This window comes from Lepisosteus platostomus, chromosome 26 (genome assembly GCF_059453375.1).
Source record: "Lepisosteus platostomus isolate fLepPlt1 chromosome 26, fLepPlt1.hap1, whole genome shotgun sequence".
Lineage (NCBI taxonomy): Eukaryota > Metazoa > Chordata > Actinopteri > Semionotiformes > Lepisosteidae > Lepisosteus > Lepisosteus platostomus.
This window is the reverse complement of record NC_142636.1, coordinates 14,911,882-14,934,576: the sequence shown is the minus strand read 5'-3', so window position 1 is coordinate 14,934,576 and position 22,695 is coordinate 14,911,882. Positions and strand designations below refer to the sequence as shown.

Sequence of the window (22,695 nt, the reverse complement as noted above, 5' to 3'; positions counted from 1 at the left end):
TGGGAGACACACAGTGATCATTCTGCACCAGCAGCCCCACCTGGGAGACACACAGGGGTCGTTCTGCACCAGCAGCCCCAGCTGGGAGACACACAGGGGTCGTTCTGCACCAGCAGCCCAGCTGGGAGACACACAGTGATCATTCTGCACCAGCAGCCCCACCTGGGAGACACACAGGGGTCGTTCTGCACCAGCAGCCCCAGCTGGGAGACACACAGGGGTCGTTCTGCACCAGCGGCCCCAGCTGGGAGACACACAGGGGTCGTTCTGCACCAGCGGCCCCAGCTGGGAGACACACAGGGGTCGTTCTGCACCAGCAGCCCCAGCTGGGAGACACACAGGGGTCGTTCTGAACCAGCGGCCCCAGCTGGGAGACACACAGGCGTCGTTCTGCACCAGCGGCCCCAGCTGGGAGACACACAGGGGTCGTTCTGCACCAGCAGCCCAGCTGGGAGACACACAGGGGTCGTTCTGCACCAGCAGCCCCAGCTGGGAGACACACAGGGGTCGTTCTGCACCAGCGGCCCCAGCTGGGAGACACACAGGGGTCGTTCTGCACCAGCAGCCCCAGCTGGGAGACACACAGGCGTCGTTCTGCACCAGCAGCCCCAGCTGGGAGACACGCGCAGCCCCGCCGCACACAGACCGGGGGCCGGAGCAGCGAGGGTCCTGAGCTGCACTCACATGCGGATGGCCTCCAGCAGGTGTCTCTGCCGCTGCCGGTTCTCCAGGCCGTGCCTCTTGCTGCGGTTGCTCCGGTGCAGCAGCCAGCACTCCCTCAGCACGTTCGCCGCCGCCACCTGGATCTGCGGGGAGACAGCGAGCCGTCAGCGCGGGCCGGGCCGGCGGGAGGGGGCGAGTTCGGCCAGCCGGTTTCCCAGGCGATCGCCGCGGGCAGCAGCGCCCTCACTGACCCCCCTTCCTGCGGTGAATTAGCAGCAGTGGCAGGAGGGGAAGGAGGAGTAGCAGCAGTGTAGTAGTAGCAGTAGTGTAGTAGTAGCAGCAGTAGTGTAGTAGTAGCAGCAGTAGTGTAGTAGTAGCAGTAGTGTAGTGTAGTAGTAGCAGTAGTGTAGTAGTAGCAGTAGTGTAGTTTAGTAGTAGCAGTAGTGTTGTAGCAGCAGTGGCAGTAGTGTAGTAGTAGCAGTAGTGTAGTAGTAGCAGCAGTAGTGTAGTAGCAGCAGTGGCAGTAGTGTAGTAGTAGCAGTAGTGTTGTAGCAGCAGTGTAGTAGCAGTAGTGTAGTAGCAGTAGTGTAGTGTAGTAGCAGCAGTAGTATGAGTAGTAGCAGTGGCAGGAGGGGGAGGAGGAGTAGCAGCAGTGGCAGTAGTGTAGTAGTAGCAGTAGTGTTGTAGCAGCAGTGGCCGTAGTGTAGTAGTAGCAGTAGTGTAGTAGCAGTAGTGTAGTAGCAGTAGTGTAGTGTAGTAGCAGCAGTAGTATGAGTAGTAGCAGTGGCAGGAGGGGGAGGAGGAGTAGCAGCAGTGGCAGTAGTGTAGTAGTAGCAGTAGTGTTGTAGCAGCAGTGGCAGTAGTGTAGTAGTAGCAGTAGTGTAGTAGCAGTAGTGTAGTAGCAGTAGTGTAGTGTAGTAGTAGCAGTAGTGTAGCAGCAGTAGTGTAGTAGTAGCAGTAGTGTAGTGTAGTAGTAGCAGTAGTGTAGTAGTAGCAGTAGTGTAGTTTAGTAGTAGCAGTAGTGTTGTAGCAGCAGTGGCAGTAGTGTAGTAGTAGCAGTAGTGTAGTGTAGTAGCAGCAGTAGTGTAGTAGTAGCAGTGGCAGTAGTTGTACTTGCAGTATCAGTATCTATCAGTAGCTGAAGCAGCAGTAATAATAATCAGGTTTATTGTTTCCACTGTTTCTGACAGAGCGCTGGCCAGCACACACACACACCCCTGGTCAGGACTCGAGCTCCTGCTGGGCCCAGCCGGTCAGCGGCGTGACCCGGGTTCGAGCGTGCGCGTGCCCAGGGAGCGGTTTGTGTGGTGAGTGTCGGGCGGCGGTGGGGGGGGGGGGGGTCTTCCTGTCTTCCCGTCACAAGGACAGGCGGCGGCGAGGGGAAACGAGCCGCGTCACCTTCCTCGATGGCCGTGAGGGGGCCGAAAATAACCGGACAGTGACGGCCCTTTCGCTCTCTTCCTTCGCTTCCATCCTGCTCCCAGAGAAACGAGCAGGTGGATCCTGTGGGTTTGGGCCACACGATCCGCGCCCCCCCCCCGGCCCGCCCCGCGCGCGATGAACACGCACACACTCTCGTTCTGTTTCCTCTCCCTGCCCCAGCCTCTAAACAACGGGCCAGTTTCCTGAGACAGAAACGATTGTTTCCTCCCTTTAACGCCTCTGCAAGGGCTAAATATATATCTAAAGACATCTCCTTCTGGAGCCTTCTCCCGTTTCCCACAGCACTCCTCTCTGTGCCCTGGCGCTCCGGTATTTACAAGGAAAGAAACAAAGGAGCAGCCGCCTTCCGACACAAATCCGCGTGGCCCGGTGTTTGGAAAATATTACGCCCGGGAGCGAGGATGCTGACAGCACTTGTCGTGCCAGAGAGGAAGAGAGGGACAGGGGGAGGAGATTGCGTAACTCCTGCTCCTTATTTCTTCGATCTTCGCTCGCTTGAAATGTTTACAAGCCTTTTTCCTGTAACAACGGTCAACTGTCTTGCTTTCTCCTGCTAGGTGACGCAGTGTTTTGATTTTGGTGGAAAGGGGCGTTGAGGGCAGAGGCTTTGCAGGCTGGCTGTACTCCTGAGATTTAATATGGGAGAGGTTGAAAGAGATGTTCAGGATAGTTTCTTTTTGTGGAGCCTCAGTCTCACAACAGGTAGTAGTAAGAGGACAGCTGGTCCAGTGGTTCAGGTCCAGTCCTGTTACACCAAGAGGACAGCTGGTCCAGTGGTTCAGGTCCAGTCCTGTTACGCCAGGAGGACAGCTGGTCCAGTGGTTCAGGTCCAGTCCTGTTACACCAGGAGGACAGCTGATCCAGTGGTTCAGGTCCAGTCTTGTTACACCAGAAGGACAATTGTGATTAAAGTACTGTACTTGGTAAGTACTGGAGATTTCAAACAAACATTTATGGCACATTTTAGATGATGAAAATATTATTTTAAAAGGTTAACTAATTTAGTCTGTAACAACTGTTAGTAACTGAGAGCGCAGCTCGTGTAAGAAGCAGGACTGGGAAGCCCCGATCCCGCAGGTTGGTGACCATGCTGCCTTACCTCCTTGGAGACCTGGATGTCCAGCATGAACTGATGGACGTGTTTCTCCCCTTTGTTCAGAGACAGTTTCTTCGTCAGCACTGCCACCAGCATGGCTGTGCAGCCCACGCCCTGCAAGCACAGCAGACACCGTGTCAGCGTCCTCATCACAGGCAGCAACGTCTGCATCTTCACCTTCACTAACATCATCACTGAAATCAGCACCATCGGCATCACCAATTTCACAATCTTCACCATCATCACCAATTAATAAATATAATCATTTTCACCAATAACATCAACGTCATCATGACCAACACTAATATCCTCATCAACATCAATATCTTCACCTTCATTAACATCATCATCATTAACACAATCTTCATCCACAACATGGATATCGCCATCTTCATTAACATCATCATCATGATCGCCCACAACAAAATCAACATCAACACTGACACCATCATCACGATTTTAGTGTTCCCTGTCAAACACCAAACTCCCAAACAACGAAATTATCCAAGTTTCCTCCAGGTAACCTCTTTCTGGGTGACCGTCTGAGTCAGGCCCTCCATGACGAAGTCAAGGCCAGTGGTTGTTGTTTTGGGGAGATTGTGGCTGTGAATTACCCCTATTTTCCCCCTGCTCCCAGTTTTAGGTTCTGTGTCTGCCCCTGTTTAAGGTGCACCAGATGCAACACTAAGGGAGACTTGCCTTCAGTTGTTAATCTGCTAGCATCATGGTCTTGCTGAGCTGTCTTTAGAAGACCACTCACCTCCCTGCATTCAGGGCTGTGGTTATTGATTTGATTTTATTTGAACTCAGTTCCTAATGACCTCAGCTCAGCTCTTATTCGGGCAGATTTAACAGTTTCTCTGTGCTGGAGATGTGAATCCAGTGCTTTGGATCCCTGGCTGGGCAAAAACACTGTCTGCTGGTTTTCATGTCAAATAAACTCCGAATCTCCCGTGCTATGATCACTTTGATTGATCTGCTTTCACTTTCCTTGTCGCTTTGGTAACCATTTTTCTGCACTTATTTCTGAATTTTTGAGGCGGCTCACACAGACCAGTTCTCCAGGAACAGCCCAGGACAGCCCAGCACTAGCAGCAGGTATCATCAAAATGCCAACAATGGTGATTCTTATCAAACCGTGACTTAAAGATGCAGTCTTGCAACAAAGAGCTGTTTTGATATGGCATCGAAGTCACGACCTTGATTTTGAAATAAACAAGTGGAAATAAGTGCCAAGTGAGAACCGCCAATCACGGTGACTTCGCACAAAGCACAGGCAGAGGTATCGGCCAGGCGAAGAGCAGACCTGTCTGATCGTCCGCTATCGGTGCTGCAGGATTGCTGAGCAGCTGCTCTTGCTGTTCGGACCTGAAACCACTCCCTTTTCTGCCCTGGCCTCTGTCCAAAGGAGACTCAGCAGACACACTCCTGGGCCCTAAAGGCACATCTTACACTAACAGGCTCTGGGAACTGAGTCATTGTGCCCTGAATCAGATTGCTCATAATTAAGGGTGTTCACCCCCATATCCATTTCTGGTCTCCCTGACGATGCCCCCTGCTTCCAACTGGTTACACCCTGTCTTACTCTGCCTGATTGATAATCCATTTCCTGAGCTACTGCATAGGAATTCAAATCCCTAAAAAGTGTACTGACAAAATGGACTATGGACTATGTACCAATGGACTTTTTCAGAACCAACAGTGAAACGCGAACCAGGTGACAGGCGTGGAAGCTCAGGCGAAGAGCATTCATAGCTGAGAACAGGGGGGCACTTCTTTACACAAAGAGTGGCAGGGGACTGGAGTGAGCTGCCCAGTCCTCGTGTTGAAACACATATTCCTAGTCAATATTTTCAAAAGCGCACTGGGACAGACCTGGTTACCCAGGTCCAGACGGACACAGAAACAGGGTGAGAGCTTTTAGCCTGGATTAAATCAAAGCTTTGGCAGACCGACACCACCAACAGCGAAATTCCAAGCCTGGGAATAGAGTTTGCGTCTGTTGGTGGCTTCCTTTCTAGATCCAGTGGAAACCTGGATAGCAAAAAACAGCTGGTTCGGACTTTTTTCCCCACAGGAGGGTGGGTCGGAATTCTGACTGAATTCCTGTCGTTTTTCCCAGGCAGTGTGACTGGCTTCTACCTGTCCTCCGAACGCAGGCCGGAGGGCTGCGGGGGGGCAGAGGGAGGATGTGAGCAGGAGGAAACAGCAAGCCCGACCCATGCCTGGCCAGGCCACACCACGCCCGTGCCCCGCCCTTCCTCCTGTCGAGAGCGGCGCTGAGTCAGAAACCGGGCTCGAGCGGTCCTGTCGCACTCGCAACTCTGCCGGACCCCACACCCCCGACCGTGCTGAGCGATCGTGGCGCCTCGCAGGCGGGACCAGAAGAGCCCTCTCAGCCCGCCTGGCCCCTTCGGGCGCTGAGGATCTCACCCAGCTGTTACTGGAAAGAAACCAGGGCACCACTCCCTCACTGAGACCTGGCGTGTGCAGTGTTGGGGTTCCCTCGCCTGGCGTGTGCAGTGTTGGGGTTCCCTCGCCGGGTGTGTGCAGTGTTGGGGTGACCCCACTTAGGTCTGTCTTACCCAATAATGGGGTTCACAGCTCCCTCAGGGGAGTCCGCTACACCATGTGGGGGTTTCCTCAGTGGAGTCTGCTGTACCCAGTGTTGGGGTTCACAGCTCCCTCAGTGGGATCTGCTGTACTCACAGCTCCCCTTGTCAAGGGGACAGCAAGCACAGTCCCCCCGATTCTCTCAGACTGGAAGCTGGGGGACTGCAGCTCTTCGCCAGCCTGGGGGAGCTGTGGACCGGCGGACCTGCGGGCTGAGGAGGGGGCGTCTCACCATGACGCCCGTGAAGAGGCACACCGCCCGGCCGCAGGTCGTCTTTGGGGACAGGTCCCCGTAACCCACGGTGAGGAAGGTGATGGCGACGAGCCAGAGAGCGTTGTCCATCCTGCCCGTTTCCTCGCGGATCTGCCTGCAGGGCAACACCAGTTAGAGCACTACAGGGAGCAGAGCATGGTAAAAGCCCACTGAGATCAGGGTGAAGCACAGTACAGTGCAATAAAGCCCACTGAGATCAGGGTACAAGTACAGTGCAGTGGAGTAAATCAGTGAGATCAGGGTGAACGTCACGCGCAGTGCAGTAAATCACAGAGAGATCATGGTAAAAGTACTGTACTTTTAGGCCCAGGGAGATCCAGGACAGAGCAGGAGAAGTGAGCAGGTTCACTCACCTCTCGCACAGCGTGAGCAGCCAGGAGGCGGAGAGCCAGAGGAAGAGGATGAAGAAGAGCAGGGTGCGGGCGGGGTAGGTGTTCATCAGCACCTTCAGCACGAAGCGGAAGGTGAAGTTGATGTTGTTGAGGGAGCCGATGCTCCTGTAGGAGGCGCTCAGGAGCACCTTGCTGTGCAGCAGGATGGCGCGGTGCACCAGGTAGAGCCGCAGGAACATGAGGCAGGACAGCAGCAGCTCCAGGTCCAGCAGCGCGTCCTGGGGGCCACTCGCCGAGCACAGCGGGGCCGACGAGAAGTTCCCCTCCTCCAGCCCCACCGCCCCCCCGCTCCCCGAGCCCACGCCCAGAGCCCCCGGCAGGGGGTGCACGGCGCAGACGGCCAGCTCCAGGGCGATGACCAGCACCCGCTGGGTCGTCATGGCGATGCGCCAGTCTTCCAGGTTGTGGTCAATCATGAAGAGCTGCAGGGAGAGAGTGAGAGAGAGTGAGAGAGAAGGAGAAAGAGTGAGAGAGTGTGAGAGATTGGGGGTACAGGAGGAATGAGGCTGCAGGGGCTCAGGAGGGAGGAGGACAGTGAGAGCTGGGGTGCAGAGAGAGTGTGCTCTTCTGCTGGGACAGGTGGCCATGTCTGAGCGAGAGAGTGGGAGCAGGCAGGCAGACAGACAGACGGACACGCTCCCACAGAGCGGACCTGAGCACACCCCCTGGAGTCCGGCCCGGTTTCGCCATCCGAGCTCCCTGGCAAGCTCCCCCGCGGGGGGATCAGGTGGAAGGGTGGTCAATGAGCTGCCAGCTGCTCCAGCACTGCGGTACAGCCCAGTGAGAGCAGGGAAACAACACAGTACAGCCCAGTGAGAGCAGGGGAACAACACAGTACAGCCCAGTGAGAGCAGGGGAACAGCACAGTACAGCCCAGTGAGAGCAGGGGAACAACACAGTACAGCCCAGTGAGAGCAGGGGAACAGCACAGTACAGCCCAGTGAGAGCAGGGGAACAACACAGTACAGCCCAGTGAGAGCAGGGGAACAACACAGTACAGCCCAGTGAGAGCAGGGGAACAGCACAGTACAGCCCAGTGAGAGCAGGGGAACAACACAGTACAGCCCAGTGAGAGCAGGGGAACAACACAGTACAGCCCAGTGAGAGCAGGGGAACAACACAGTACAGCCCAGTGAGAGCAGGGGAACAACACAGTACAGCCCAGTGAGAGCAGGGGAACAACACAGTACAGCCCAGTGAGAGCAGGGGAACAACACAGTACAGCCCAGTGAGAGCAGAGTAAAAGTGCAGTAAAACCCAGTGAGACGAGGTTAAGACACAGAGTGGTGTAGTACAGTGAATCATGAAACGAGCTGTGAGTGAGCTCAGGATTCTCGGAGGGTAAAAGCGAGTATAAGGAGGGTCCTACTGTGCAAATTCCCTGCCCTTAAGAAAATCTAGCTGACAGCACACACGCGCCCGCGGGCGAGTGCCCGGCCATGACTCAGCGATTACAGCTGCCCCCCCCCACACACACACTCAGCTGGACTCCCCCGCCAGGGGGACCGTCACGCGTGCAGAAAGTCCTGCGACTTTCATCAGACAATTCACTGCCATTAGTCATAACTAATGCTGCTGAACTCTCTTCTGCATTTATACCGATCCTTCTTGCAGAAGCGGTCAAGGTGACTCAGCGCTCAGTAGGAAAACAAACTATTGAAACAGCTATGTGGCAGTCAGCTCAGGCGATCTAGAGGAACAGGAGGGCTTTGTCAGCGGCGCTGAGCACGGATAAAACTCATCACCACGCCGCTCCCTGCCCGCCGTCTCTTATCTGCTTGGCCCACGGAAGAGCACGCCGAGAGCCCCGGCCTCTTTATTTTCACGCCCGGGCTGGCGGCCGCGGCTCTCTCGGCCTGCTGCGGGCTGTCGCCTCAGCTGAACTCCTGAGCACCCCGCAGAGGGGAACAGCGCAAGAGCTGCAGCTGTGTTTCGGGACGCAATTACTGCTTTGCGGCTGTTTCATTTCCTAAAAAAGGCGAGCAGGTCTAAATGAGGAACCCTGTGGAAAATCGACTACGTGCTGCGACGCGGTGCACACTGTGGTCCCACAGATCAGAGCTTGACGCGGGTTCGATGGGGGCTTCCTGGGTCTTTTTTAAGCCGCTGGTGCTACTTTCAGACCCGCGCTGAAACGACACAGCCCGGTAACACGTAATGTCGCCAGAATGTCGCCCTGACTGCGGCACATCCGATCACATCCACTGCAGAGCTGCGGCGCGGTGTGAAATGTCGGTTCGTGTGCGGTGCTTACAGGGTTTGTAACAGCGACGGGTCACCGGGAGAAATTGGCCGGGAAATTGGGAACAAGCGCATGGAATTGTGCCGGGATCCGAGAAAGGTCTCGGGGTGATCGTCAGGTGTGTTTTTTTTTTTTGGTGACTGTAGCTTTTTTTTTTTTAGCTCTTTTTGCATAACGGCTTCAGCTGAATGCTTGGCTGCCCTCTGCGGGCGCCGAGCTCGCAGCTGGCGGGGGCTGTTTGCTCCTGGTGCGCGAGAGAGACACCCGCGGGCCCGGGGCATGCCGGGAGCCCGTCCGTGTCTGACGTCATTCATAGGAGATCTCCGCGATTACATTGAACACCGACAGACTGTCTGTCTGATCTGCACTCACACTAACAGCCAGCAGACTGACACTGACACGTTGCTGAAACAGCGGACATCTAACTGACCAGCACATCATGACACTGATTGATTCAAACAGTTATTGGCCGACTGATATACTGACATAATGACTGACTCACTGACCCACTAACGCACTGACTACTGTATGATCCACTGTTTTTAACTCGCTGACCGACAGACAGACACCCACGCTCACTGACTGATGAATTAACAGACTGACACTGTGACCAACACAGTAACCGACACTAGCATACTGACACATTGACACATTCACTGGCGCACTGGCTGACCAGCACACAAACACACCAACAGACACAGTGATACACTAATACACTGCCTGGCAAATACTCTAACATGCTGTCTGACCAACAGACTAACACACTGACTGACCAACACGCTAACACACTGACCGACAGACATAGTGACCGGCACACTGACTAACCGACTGACACGCTGACAGACAGATATACTGACCAACACACTGGCTAACCAACACACTGACAGACACACTGACCGACACACTGACTCCCACACTGACCAACACACTGCCGACATGCTGACTGACACACTGACCGACACACTGACAGACACACTGACTGACCGACAGACACACTGGCCTCCCCCAGAGAGGCCCTGGTCCCACTCACCCGGACATCCTTGTAGTGGAAGGCCACGACGAGGATGAGCAGGCAGCCTGTGGACAGGCTGATCATCGCCTTGACGGAGAAGGAGTAGACGGAGTTCTGTGGGAGAGGGAGAGGGTTAGTGCACTCAGTGGCCAAAATATTAGGAACCCCACTCCGCCACCACCAGAACACCCCCCTGGTGAGCTGAGCACTGGGAGCTCCTCACCTCGAGGTGCAGGAGCCACCCGTCCATCGACTTCGAACCGGATCTCCTAAAACTGGGGCTACATACCGTTACCCCTCGTCGCAGCCTAATCTGGACACAAGATCAGCAATGAGAAACGTGTGAGTACTGGAAATACCAGAACAGAAGAACAGTCACTAAGGGCACAGAGGCCTAGTAATGGGCACCGCTGCCCCACGGCGCTGGGGCCCTGGGTCAGCTCCAGACCAGCCTTCCTCTCTGACCGCACGGTGCAGCCCCCTCCGCAGGGCGGGACGTGGGCGTGGAGGAGCTGTAGGTGCCCCAGGCCAAGATTCCAGCGATCGCAGTCAGCTGCCTGGCTGTGAGTGCATTCTGACTGGTAAACACAAACATCATGTTACCCAGCACTTCACACAGCAGTACTGAGGGTCAGTGTGTCTGCAGGGCTGTCCAGTCCGGGTCCTGGAGAGACTGGTCAGTATGTCTGCAGGGCTGTCCAGTCCTGGTCCTGGAGGGTCAGTCAGTGTGTCTGCAGGGCTGTCCAGTCCTGGTCCTGGAGGGTTTAGTCAGGGTGTCCGCAGGGCTGTCCAGTCCTGGTCCTGGAGGGTCAGTCAGGGTGTCCGCAGGGCTGTCCAGTCCTGGTCCTGGAGGGTCAGTCAGTGTGTCTGCAGGGCTGTCCAGTCCTGGTCCTGGAGAGACTGGTCAGTGTGTCCGCAGGGCTGTCCAGTCCTGGTCCTGGAGGGACAGTCAGTGTGTCTGCAGGGCTGTCCAGTCCTGGTCCTGGAGAGACTGGTCAGTGTGTCTGCAGGGTTGTCCAGTCCTGGTCCTGGAGAGACTGGTCAGTGTGTCTGCAGGGCTGTCCAGTCCTGGTCCTGGAGGGTGGGTCAGTGTGTCAGCAGGTCTGAACAGCAGCCCAGAATGGTCTATAAGCTGGTTCAGGGGATGATGAGTGATTCCAGTTGCTAACCCACTTCTCGATCCGCAGCCCCACCTTACTCCCAGAACCCACCAGGCAGACGCAGCAGCACTTCCTGTGCCAAAACCTACACATCGAGGAAGGTCACCGCGCTAAATCACCGCCTCGACGCTGACCCAGCATGCCCTGCCAGGACACTTCCTGCGGGCCGCCAGCCCAGACACGCTCACGCGAGGAGTCAACACACCTGACAGCCAGCCCTCCAAGGCAAACACGGGGCTCCTCGTCACAGGCGAGCTCAGCGGCCGGATGTGTTATCACTTCGCTATAGAAACGCATCCTATTGGCAGAGAGTCAGTTCTGACTCACAGGAGGACTCGGGAATCCGAGCCAGAGAGGATTGTGAAACGCTGCTTGGCTGATTGAAGACCCCCAGACCCCCTGAAGGACTGGGCTCTCAGGGGCTGAACTGAGCCAGGTACTGTCTTCATGAGCCCAGATTCACAGTGACCTTTAACCCCTGACTGAAGAGCCCCAGAGCCCCTGAAGTACTGGGGTTCTCAGGGACTGAACTGAGCCAGTTACTGTCCTCATGAGCCCAGATTCACTGTGACCTTTAACCCCTGACTGAAGAGCCCCAGAGCCCCTGAAGTACTGGGGTTCTCAGGGACTGAACTGAGCCAGTTACTGTCCTCATGAGCCCAGATTCACTGTGACCTTTAACCCCTGACTGAAGAGCCCCAGAGCCCCTGAAGTACTGGGGTTCTCAGGGACTGAACTGAGCCAGTTACTGTCCTCATGAGCCCAGATTCACTGTGACCTTTAACCCCTGACTGAAGACCCCCAGAGCCCCTGAAGGACTGGGGCTCTCAGGGACTGAACTGAGACAGTTACTGTCCTCATGAGCCCAGATTCACTGTGACCTTTAACCCCTGACTGAAGAGCCCCAGAGCCCCTGAAGTACTGGGGTTCTCAGGGACTGAACTGAGCCAGTTACTGTCCTCATGAGCCCAGATTCACTGTGACCTTTAACCCCTGACTGAAGACCCCCAGAGCCCCTGAAGGACTGGGGCTCTCAGGGACTGAACTGAGACAGTTATTGTCCTCATGAGCCCAGATTAACTCACTTAACCACCAAAGAGCTCGACAAAAGCCTTCATAAGTCACATTACAGTTCATGCCATGTTGAATTTAGCTCTCAGTCTGAAAGCTGAAACTCTATTTTGATCTAATATAATGCTCAATTAAACCCTTCTGCCCGTTAGAAGCTCCTATACAAAAAGGTTTTGCACTAGGCCTGTTTTCCACACAGATTCTTTCTTCCAAAACACCTGCAAGTTAAATAAACAGCTGAAGTCGAGGGACATAACAGAGTCTGCTGCTATCAAGCTGGGATTCTGGTTTCACCAACTGGGATGCGTCACCCAGTCAAAACAAGCGGGGCGAGCCAGTTACTGAAACAACAGCTCTCGCTTCCGCACGCCGAGCCCGCCCGACGCAGGTCCGACCCGCCGCTATCGGCGCCGCAGATCGGCCAGGCCCACGGGGGTGGGGCGCGGCGCGTTTCCGGTCCGGCCCGGCCCGAGGTCTGACATTTCCACCGCGCTCGCATTGTTCTCGGCGAGCCCGCGCCGCCGGCACGAGCCTGATGAGGGCCGAAGGAGAAGCAAAACACGCGAGGGGGAAACCCGGCGTGGGCGCGGGAGAGCTGACCGGTCCCCGCCACGCGCAGTGCAGTATTTATACCCGTGATGAGACAGAGTAATCGTGAACGCAGACTTCTGTCCGGGCGGTTTTTACACACTGCTGTATCCAGCTAAGGCTTCTGTGTTCACTGGGAGGGAGACGACACGGCCCTACACAACTCTAAGGCGTTAACCATCATCATCATCATCATCATCATAAAGCTGAAGTAGTTCAAGCGGGGAGCTGCGTCAGCATGCGTAGGCTGCAAAGGAACAAGTAAAGGTTTATTCCTGCTGACAAGAGAAGAGAGAAAACACAACGTTTCGGCTGTGGAGCCTTCTTCGGGTGTGAATTAATTCAGCATGGAATAAAATGACTTGTTCAATAATAATAATAATAATAATACATGTTTTCGTCTTCCTCCTCCTCCTATGATGTGATGATGATGATGATGATGATGATGAGTACTCTGTGGTGAAGTGCCCGGGCGCACGGTGACGGAGTCGCCTCCAGTCCCGGGCCGCTGCTGCTCTCCGACACCGGCCGGGAGTGAGGCGGGCGCGGCTGTCAGCTGATCCCGGCGGCTCGACTTTCAGAAAGCGCTGATCCGAGCAGCAGCTTTTTTAGTAATTAGTCAGAAGGGACAAACCCGCCGGTCTTAAAATAGCGGCCCCGGTGAGAGCGTGATCGAGCCGGGACTCGCGGTCTGCCCCGCCCAGCCCGTGTGTCAGCCTGTCGGCCCAGCCACATCTGAACTGGACCTTCATTCCGAGCAGGAAGGCCGCCCCGCCCTGGTCCCGCCGGTCCCAGACTACACAGGAAGCGAGTCGCTCCCAGCCTGTAGTCATAAATCAGGAATTGTACCTGCAGCGCAGGTGCGCCGGGAAGATCAGAATGTAGTGTCACTCCTTATTTTTATAGCCGCGTCTGAAGGTCTCACCCGTGACGGAAATTCCTCTCCAGGAGGCTTGTGAATTTCCACGGACTCAGCACTATTGCGCAACAAAACCCACTGAATTTGTAACTTTCATCGGGGAAAGAAAACCCCCCGAGGGCCGTGATTCCGCAAGCAGAATCCTGTTTCTCCGGGGGCAGGCACGGTGGACTCCCGGGTCCCGGGCCGTGGGTGCCAATCTGAACTGGGGAGGCTTCTGTGTGGAGTTCGCATGTTCCCTTTGCGTTTTCTCCAGGTGTTCAGGTTAATAGGTGTCTCTAGATTGGCTCTGTGAGAGACTGGTGACTTATCCAGCAGAGACGCTGGGAATGTCACACTCCTTATCGGGAATAAGTACTTTTCTGATAAGCCTCGGGTAGATCTTTTTCAAAAAAGCTTTGGGGTTAGAAATCTATACTGATTATCTCTATTAATATCGCTAATTATTTCTGTAACCAAGGCATTGCTTTTACAAACTAAATATCATGTCAGTACCTGCTCAAGCAGGAAGGCAAGAGAAACCGTCGAGCCCAATTTATTTTATTTTCACAGGCAGCAGGGTGGAGCAGTGTGTGTGTGGGGGGGGGGGGGGGGGTCTCTACCAGAGACATGCTGGTAGGTTAACTGGTGTCTGGAAAAACTGCCCCTGGTGTGAGTGTGTGTGTGTGTGTGAGTGTGTGTGCTCTGTGATGGACTGGTGTCCTGTCCAGAGTGAGTGTGTCCTGTGATGGACTGGTGTCCGTCAAGGGTGTACCCCACATTGTGCCTGTTGCTTGCTGGGACGGGTTGGAGCTCCCCCGACCCTGAACTGGATGAACTGGTGAGAAACCGGGTGGACAGATTTCCTTTCCGGATTCAGGAGCCTTGTTGGCGGAGCTGACCACGACAGGCTCGGAGAGCAATTTTCCCGTAAGCTGCAGGGTAACATTGCTGTGCACTTTCTTTCACCTGCAGAATAACACGATACGGAGCGCCCGTTTTATCTGTGGGCCGCACAGTAACGTTATTGTACACCTTATCGTGTCCTTATCTACAGCACTACAGCATCTACAGCGGCTACAGCATCTGCTCTGCGCAGGCGCCGTGGGAGCGCGGAGAGGCGCGCGATTCACCGGCCCCTGCAGGGTCCCGCGAGCTCCACGGGCGCCAGTGCTGGGGCAGTTACAGAGTTTACTGTCCTTGCGCGCAATTACTTGCTCTGTTCTGCTTACTGCCCGAAGTAGAAACGCCTTCTCTGTTTTTCTGCAGTGTTTACTGTTGTTAAAGGGCAGTAACCTCTGCTACTGCTGGTAAAAATGCTGTAATACTCTACTGGCCGGTTTGCCAGCGACTAAATGATTTATCTTTCGTTGCATTCCAGTTTCAGCGGTTAACGACACAGAATCCAGGACGCGAATTTGAATATCATACATAACAAAAACAACAACAAAAAAAAAAATCCCGACGGCGCCCAGGTGCTGCTCGTGGACACGAGCCGGCGTGTTCGCCGCGCGCGGTGGGGGCGCAAACTATCCGCATTTCCAGAAACGAAATAACAGTTCAGAGCATGAGGAATCGTTGTTTTAAGTCTTGTCGTCGTTATTCTCGGTTTAAGGTACAGGCGAGGACAAGAGGCGGGTCTGCCATTCGGTCTTCAGTGCGTAAAGACACGACAGGTATGAAACTGAAAAGCTGTTTCGCGAGTTGGGTCTCTGGAGAACTACACCAGCTATACTCTCGGTACATAAATAATTACAGTCGAATTAATTGACAACGACGTGTTGTGACGTTATCTGCCTCCTCCTCCGACAAAATGCTACTTAAAAAATCGAATTAAATATATATATAAATATCTTAAATAAGATCCCAGAAAAACAATATTTCTCTGTATTAAACACTATAGTGACTCTTTTAATTTTACTATTCACTAAATAGTACTATAGTATATACTGTAACATATACCGTAGTACACTATAAACCACTGTAGTAAACTGTATATGTACACTCTAATGCACTTCAACACTGTAGGAAGCAGCAATATATACTGTAATACTCTATAGCACACTGTGGTAAACTGGTATGTACTGTAATACACTATAATACAGTGTAGTGAACTGCATACTGTAGTACACTATAACACGGTAGTAAACAACAGTACACTACAACCTGCTGTGGTAAACTGTTTTCTATACTGTAGTACACTATAACCCACTGTGGTAAACTCTGGTCTATACTGTAGTACACTATAACACACTGTGGTAAGCTGTGGACTATACTGTAGTACACTATAACACACTGCAGTAAACTCTGGTCTATACTGTAGTACACTATAACCCACTGTGGTAAACTGTGGTCTGTACTGTAGTACACTATAACACACTGTGGTAAACTCTGGTCTATACTGTAGTACACTATAACCCACTGTGGTAAACTGGTCTATACTGTAGTACACTATAACACACTGTGGTAAACTGGTCTATACTGTAGTACACTATAACCCACTGTGGTAAACTGGTCTATACTGTAGTACACTATAACACACTGTGGTAAACTGGTCTATACTGTAGTACACTATAACCCACTGTGGTAAACTGGTCTATACTGTAGTACACTATAACACACTGTGGTAAACTGGTCTATACTGTAGTACACTATAACCCACTGTGGTAAACTGGTCTATACTGTAGTACACTATAACACACTGCGGTAAACTGGTCTATACTGTAGTACACTATAACCCACTGTGGTAAACTGGTCTATACTGTAGTACACTATAACCCACTGTGGTAAACTGGTCTATACTGTAGTACACTATAACACACTGTGGTAAACTGGTCTATACTGTAGTACACTATAACCCACTGTGGTAAACTGGTCTATACTGTAGTACACTATAACCCACTGTGGTAAACTGGTCTATACTGTAGTACACTATAACCCACTGTGGTAAACTGGTCTGTACTGTAGTACACTATAACACACTGTGGTAAACTGGTCTGTACTGTAGTACATACAGCAGACCTTGCTGGACCCGAGCCGCCCGTACTGAACTGGAGTAACTACAGCGATGAGCTCCAGCACATGGCCGCGGCCGGTTCTGAGCTGCTCCCGCACGGCTGGACTGAAGCACCTACCGCCACGTACACGGCCGGGCAGAGCTCGGCGTGCACGATCATCAGCAGGATGCCCAGCACGGCGGCGCCCACCGCCCAGGTGCACAGCCGCTGCTTGTCCTGCAGCAGCAGCCTGCGGTCGCGCAGCTTGAACAGGCTGGCCGGGGGGCTGCCGGGCACGCTGACTTGGGTCGCGTCCACCCCGCCTCCTCCTTCTCCGCCGCCGCCGCCGTCGAGCCCTCGGTCGCAGTTCACGCTCGCCGCCTTGGAGCCGGCGGGCAGCAGCGTTGTTTCCAGGAGCTCCATGTCCGCCGTGTCGCACCGTCCCCCCGGCACCTTATCCCCTCGCGCCGCCGCCTCGTCCTCCTGCTGCGCCGGCCGGCATAGCCCGGCGCCCGCGAGCCGGGGACCCCCGCGCGCGCGAGGGCCGAGCCAGGGGTCGCGCGGCGCCCTCGCCGCTGCCGGGACGGCACGGTCCGCTGTCCCGCGTGAAGCGCTGCCCGGCGCGCGGGCCAGCATCAACCTCGGGCGTGTGCGCGGCGCCCCAGCCCGTGCGTGTGCCAGGGGAGCTGGGTGTCGTGTCTGAGACCCGGAGCTGGCGTTTGCATAAGTTATGGGAAGTCCTCTTTCATATCGACAAGTCTGATCGCTCCCGCGTCGCTGCAGGCGTCTGATAAGTCGTCTCTTTTTGTGCGCTCTGCACCCTGCTCTGTCATGCCGCGACACCAGCGCTCCGTCTGTTTTCCGACGTCGGCATGCCGAGCTTGTTTAATCTCCGATAAACACCCAGCGCGCTAACTTTGCTGTAACTAGCACACCGACTTCCAAAGAGAAAAAAATGAATCATAATAAGGGCAAAGGAAATAATCAGCACGTTATGTACACACGGCCGCGCACTTTACAGCTGTCTGTGATTTTAGACTCTGGCGATGAAAGTGAAGACGGAGCGCTGCTCTCGCTGCCCCTGACTGCTGGTGTAACTGAGCGCTCGCGCTGTAATGGTGCCTCTGGGCGATCAGAAGACCCGTCTGTCTGCGTCCGTCATCTGTCTCTACACTACCAGCTGCCTTTACTACGCAGACTTACAGCACACGCGGCGTTACATCTAACAAAAGCCTAACAGTATATCCAGGCAGCAACGACAACACGATTGAGCTCTAAAAATAACCAATCAACAACCCCTCTCCAAAAAAAACGTCGATTTCTTCAATCGCTAGGCAGGCACACGCGTGACCGAGTCAGGTGCAGTTGTGCGTGGAGGCTGCAGGTCTCTCGGACCCATGTGCACACCTGGCTGCAGACACTGACCCAGGCTCCCCGGCAGAAAATATTTCTGGAAGTCATTCCTGGAGGAGCTCATCCGTTCCACTGTGCCGATCAGGGAATTTCAGGAACCAAGGGCTGGTAGAAACGGGATAATCCTGGAAGGAAGGATATGCTGACTCACTGGTCCTTGGAGGTGAAGTGGGATTGCAGCCACAGCCCAGTGTGGAGGAGAAGAGAGACATTGAACCACCACTTCATCACTTCATCCCCTGCTAGGTTCAGAACCAGTCCTATCACACCAGGAGGACAGCTGGTCCAGTGGTTCAGGTCCAGTCCTGTTAGACCAGGAGGACAGCTGGTCCAGTGGTTCAGGTCCAGTCCTGTTACACCAGGACAGCCGGTCCAGTGGTTCAGAACCAGTCCTGTTACACCAGGACAGCCGGTCCAGTGGTTCAGGTCCAGTCCTGTTAGACCAGGAGGACAGCCGGTCCAGTGGTTCAGGTCCAGTCCTGTTACACCAGGACAGCCGGTCCAGTGGTTCAGAACCAGTCCTGTTACACCAGGACAGCCGGTCCAGTGGTTCAGGTCCAGTCCTGTTAGACCAGGAGGACAGCCGGTCCAGTGGTTCAGGTCCAGTCCTGTTAGACCAGGAGGACAGCTGGTCCAGTGGTTCAGGTCTTTCTGCCTCTTATGCGGTCATCCTGTACTGGCAAACCACCTTTCCTTGGGATGAGGTGTAAAACGGACTTCCTGTTATCAGTGACTCTGCAGTAACAGCTGATGAGGACCTGCAGCCTGTGGCCCCCAAGCCTCTGCTAGACCCCTGGCTCACTGTTAGGACTGATTCCACGCTCACAGCCGCCGCGCTGTAGCTTCTGATTTGAGCACTTGCTGCGATGGGGCCCTCTGCTGGCTGGAGAGGTGTATAGCAAGCATGCGCACCGACAGCACGCCAAGAGCCCAGATCCCTGTAATTCCCCCGGTGAGTGAGCCGCCCATGAGCTAATTGTGCAATGTGGACACAGGAGCATCCTCTTTATTTAGCGGAAGGGTGATGCATGTGACTTACAGCTCCGCGCTGCGGTGATCCCCAGACCAGGAAGAGCTGCTGACCTCTCGTAGCGACAGCCCACACAGAGAGGACCTGCTCCTGCCATCCTGCAGTCCAGTGGGCCCGGAGCAGGGATGGGAGCCTGCTCACGGCGCCCCCCGCTGGGGAGGAACAGAGCTGCGGCACCTTCAGGTGGTGCTGCACGAGAGGCGCTATATAGACAGGGCATTGTTATGGGTCTTACAGGCCTTGTGTTTATTCTCCGGTTTGCAAAAGTAGCGCTCCGTAGCACACTCCATAAAACAGCTCGGTTTACAACAGGGCGGCGTTCTCAACTCTCTGTCACTCGCTTGGGAGAAAAGACACTCCTCAGGCATTCCTACACCATCTGTCACGAAGCGCGTTCCTACGAGCACCTCTCACCACAAACGAGTTAACCAACTGTCCTTCCTCACGATCTTCCTCTCCCTCCACTCAGTCCCCGATCACGAGTGAGAATTACCCTTGGCTGCTACTCCGGGCCTGATTCCTGGCGACCAGACCTTGTTTCCTCCTTCGTCTCGCCTCTCGTCTTGATCTGGGATCCTTTTGCCTTTGGGATCTGGACACCAATCACTAGCTACCTCCTGCAGCCTCAGCGCCGCGTCGGGTCGAACCAGGCGCTCCGGAAGCCATCCCTGACACTGTCTTTATATCTCATCCCAGGACAGTCAGCGCCCTGACAGCCTCTCCGTTCTCCACCTCCCCAAGGGCAGCTCGTCAGCTGTCCATGGGGAACACGGGTGCAAGGGAACGAGAGGGGGAAAGGGGGAAGCATTTCACCGTTGCACAGTGCTGTCAGGCCCATCGGGGAGGCCCAGTTCCTCCCCTCCAGCACGCTTCCTGACACTGACCAGGTGGGTCAAACAGTTACTTTCCTCTCTTGCACAAGCAGGGGCAGCTTTATTGGGTAATTAGCGATTGCGGCCACATCGCTGCTTCTGTTTTCTTCGAAGACAGATGAGCAAGACCAGTCAAACAGACTCCTGAAATTATACAGGCAACACATCGATCACACGAGTCTGAACCAGCCCTGCCTGGACTCAGCACCCCCACTGATGCAGACGGTTAGCAGACACACTCGTCGGAAGGGACTTCATCAGGAGAGCAGGAGAGAGTCTTGTGTGGTTTCAGTCTTGACTGAGCTCAATAAGTCCTGCAGGACAGACTCACTGCAAGGGCTTCCCAGCTCAGGTCAGATTGGGCCCAGTGCTGTCCTCGTCTTCTGATACGCAATCCCTTCGAAACTAGCTGCTGCGGCTGTTCACGCAGGTCAGCTCCGTCCTGCGTTTACAGACCACACAGCTCCCGGCGATCACTCCCAGGCCTTCCGCAATGTGGTTAAGCAGTAATGTGCTCGTGCTGGATGTGTGCAATCTGTGACCTGGGCTTCACTGTGAAATTAAGCCCCGTCATTGGCCTCCCTGCAGATTGAGTGCAGCTGTCCTGTGCAGAGAGAATCCGCCTGCAACCTCCCGAGAACCTGCGGATCGGAGTGAGAGGGGTCGACCCCCTACCTGCTTCCTTCCTGGGCGCTTTATTGATTAGATGATTTCTAATCGCAGGAATCCGATCAGGTCTGATCTGATCGGGTCGAACCCGATACCTGCTGTGGGCGTGGGCCTGCTCCCGTGTGGCAGAGCGCTGGAGCAGCTCTGAGGAGCACCGGGCCGGCTCAGCCTCTGCCGATGCAAAAGCTCACTTCACTTCGCAGGGAACTGGCAGGTGCCGAATGAGACCGCAGTGCCCGGGCTAACTCCAACATCCCACCCCTCGTGTGATCATGTGGCTTTAAAAATAGCCCTGTGGGAAATTCTGCTTCCCTTAGCTTGTCGTTTCCTGTCAGAAGCAGAAGGTCAGCCCAGGCACGGAGCAGTACATGCTCATGTGACACAACACCGGGCACAGAAAGGAGCAGCCTCAAGCACTGCAGCATCTGGGTCTCAGGCACACAGGGAGCCGCTCTTCATGAGCCGACCTGTGTCCTGTTGGTCTGGTTTTGCGTGTTTTTTTTTTTGTCCTGGAAAAGATTCCTTGTGCCAATAATTCCATTTGCACTTCAGTGGAAATTGCTGACAGTGTCTTCTCAGGAAGAGAGAGAGAGAGAGGTGCAGCGTCACTTCGCATTCAAACACTCTGTTCCTGGGTGGGGCTTCAGCATCATGAAACAGGTGAACTGTCTCTGTGAAGGTCAGCTGCGGGACCACTGTCTGGTTCAGATGAAAGATTCTTTTGCTTCTAAAGCTTTGATTGGACCGGCTGTCCTCCCAGTGTAACAGGACTGGACCTGAACCACCGGACCAGCTGGCCACCTGGTGTAACAGGACTGGACCTGAACCACCAGACCAGCTGTCCTCCTGGTGTAACAGGACTGGACCTGAACCACCAGACCAGCTGTCCTCCTGGTGCAGCAGGACTGGACCTGAACCACAGGACTGGACCTGAACCACCAGACCAGCTGTCCTCCTGGTGCAGCAGGACTGGACCCGAGTGAGTACAATGCAGAGTAATATCTCCTCATAAGGAAATCAGAATTGCAAAATGATCCAGAAATAGCTACAATACGTGTTGTGAAAGAGTGAGGTTTTCATTCTCTGACCTTCCCTTAGAAATGAGAACCTACAGATCCTGTGGCAGTGTAGAAGCGAGGCTGAGGATCATGGGACACTGTCCTCTGCAGTAGTTTATTTGCCAAAGCCCGAGAGCTGGGGCACACCCTTGGTAAAAAAGCAGCCGGCTGTCCTGCCTGCATTTCTCAGAAAGAGGGCGGTTCCTCCTGCCTGCCATCCACCTGGCACAGCCTGCAGCAGAAGCCACTCTCCATCTCAGACAGGAAAGAGGAGAGTCGGGACAAGAGCAGACACGGGCTGCAGCAACATCTGGAACGTCTGGGCTGATCCAGTCAGGAGAAGGTATGGGTGGGACCGCTGGTGCAGAATGACCCCTGTGTCTCCCAGGTAGGGTCACTGGTGCAGAATGATCCCTGTGTCTCTCAGGTGGGGCCACTGGTGCAGAATGATCCCTGTGTGTCTCCCAGCTGGGGCCGCTGGTGCAGAACAACCCCTGTGTGTCTCCCAGCTGGGGCCGCTGGTGCAGAATGACCCCTGTGTGTCTCCCAGCTGGGGCCGCTGGTGCAGAACGACCCCTGTGTGTCTCCCAGCTGGGGCCGCTGGTGCAGAACGACCCCTGTGTGTCTCCCAGCTGGGGCCGCTGGTGCAGAATGACCCCTGTGTGTCTCCCAGCTGGGGCTGCTGGTGCAGAACGACCCCTGTGTGTCTCCCAGCTGGGGCCGCTGGTGCAGAACGACCCCTGCGTGTCTCCCAGCTGGGGCCGCTGGTGCAGAATGACCCCTGCGTGTCTCCCAGGTGGGGGGGAAAGTGAGGGTCATGCTCATTGAGATTCCTTGAGATGATCCCCCTAAAGGATCCTGTGGAATGGTCCCTAATGCACTTCATTTTGCATCTGTTGTTGTTCTTTGGGTGTTCCAGCTGATAAAAGTACTACATCTCCAATTGCAGAAATGGCCCTGAGAACTGTAAAGATAAGAAAATGTCTTCCTGATTAAAGATTAATCTTTGGCAAATCAGCATGCAAATATAATAAGCCATAGTGTGAGCACATAGCAGTAACACTGAGCCGAGGGCGAATCCTCCCAATGTATCCGGTCACTGTCCAGAAACACAGGTCAGGCTCTGGAAAAAACAGCTCTGTGGAGCAGGGGGTCAGACGCCCAGCTGGGACAGAGGACACCACACAGGTTGTGTGGAACGTCAC

The 22,695-nt window shown here is 54.6% G+C and overlaps 1 protein-coding gene and 1 long non-coding RNA gene across 2 annotated transcripts in view; one reads left to right on the top strand and one right to left on the bottom strand.

Moving 5' to 3' along the window:
- kcnn4 (potassium intermediate/small conductance calcium-activated channel, subfamily N, member 4) overlaps positions 1-17,833 on the bottom strand; it is a 25,312-nt gene extending 7,479 nt beyond the window's left edge. Inside the window, exons 1-6 of the mRNA XM_088621259.1 lie at positions 16,587-17,833; positions 9,754-9,849; positions 6,443-6,903; positions 6,048-6,183; positions 3,206-3,316; positions 685-806 (exon numbers count right to left, since the gene is read on the bottom strand). Of these exons, the coding sequence (XP_088477385.1) occupies positions 685-806; positions 3,206-3,316; positions 6,048-6,183; positions 6,443-6,903; positions 9,754-9,849; positions 16,587-17,084 (1,424 nt within the window). The 5' untranslated portion in view covers positions 17,085-17,833. The remainder of the gene's footprint in view (positions 1-684; positions 807-3,205; positions 3,317-6,047; positions 6,184-6,442; positions 6,904-9,753; positions 9,850-16,586) is intronic.
- LOC148640359 (uncharacterized) lies at positions 15,007-22,695 on the top strand. The gene is made up of 4 exons (XR_015930674.1): positions 15,007-15,128; positions 19,588-19,778; positions 20,352-21,878; positions 21,918-22,695. It is a non-coding gene; the product is annotated as an uncharacterized LOC148640359 (long non-coding RNA).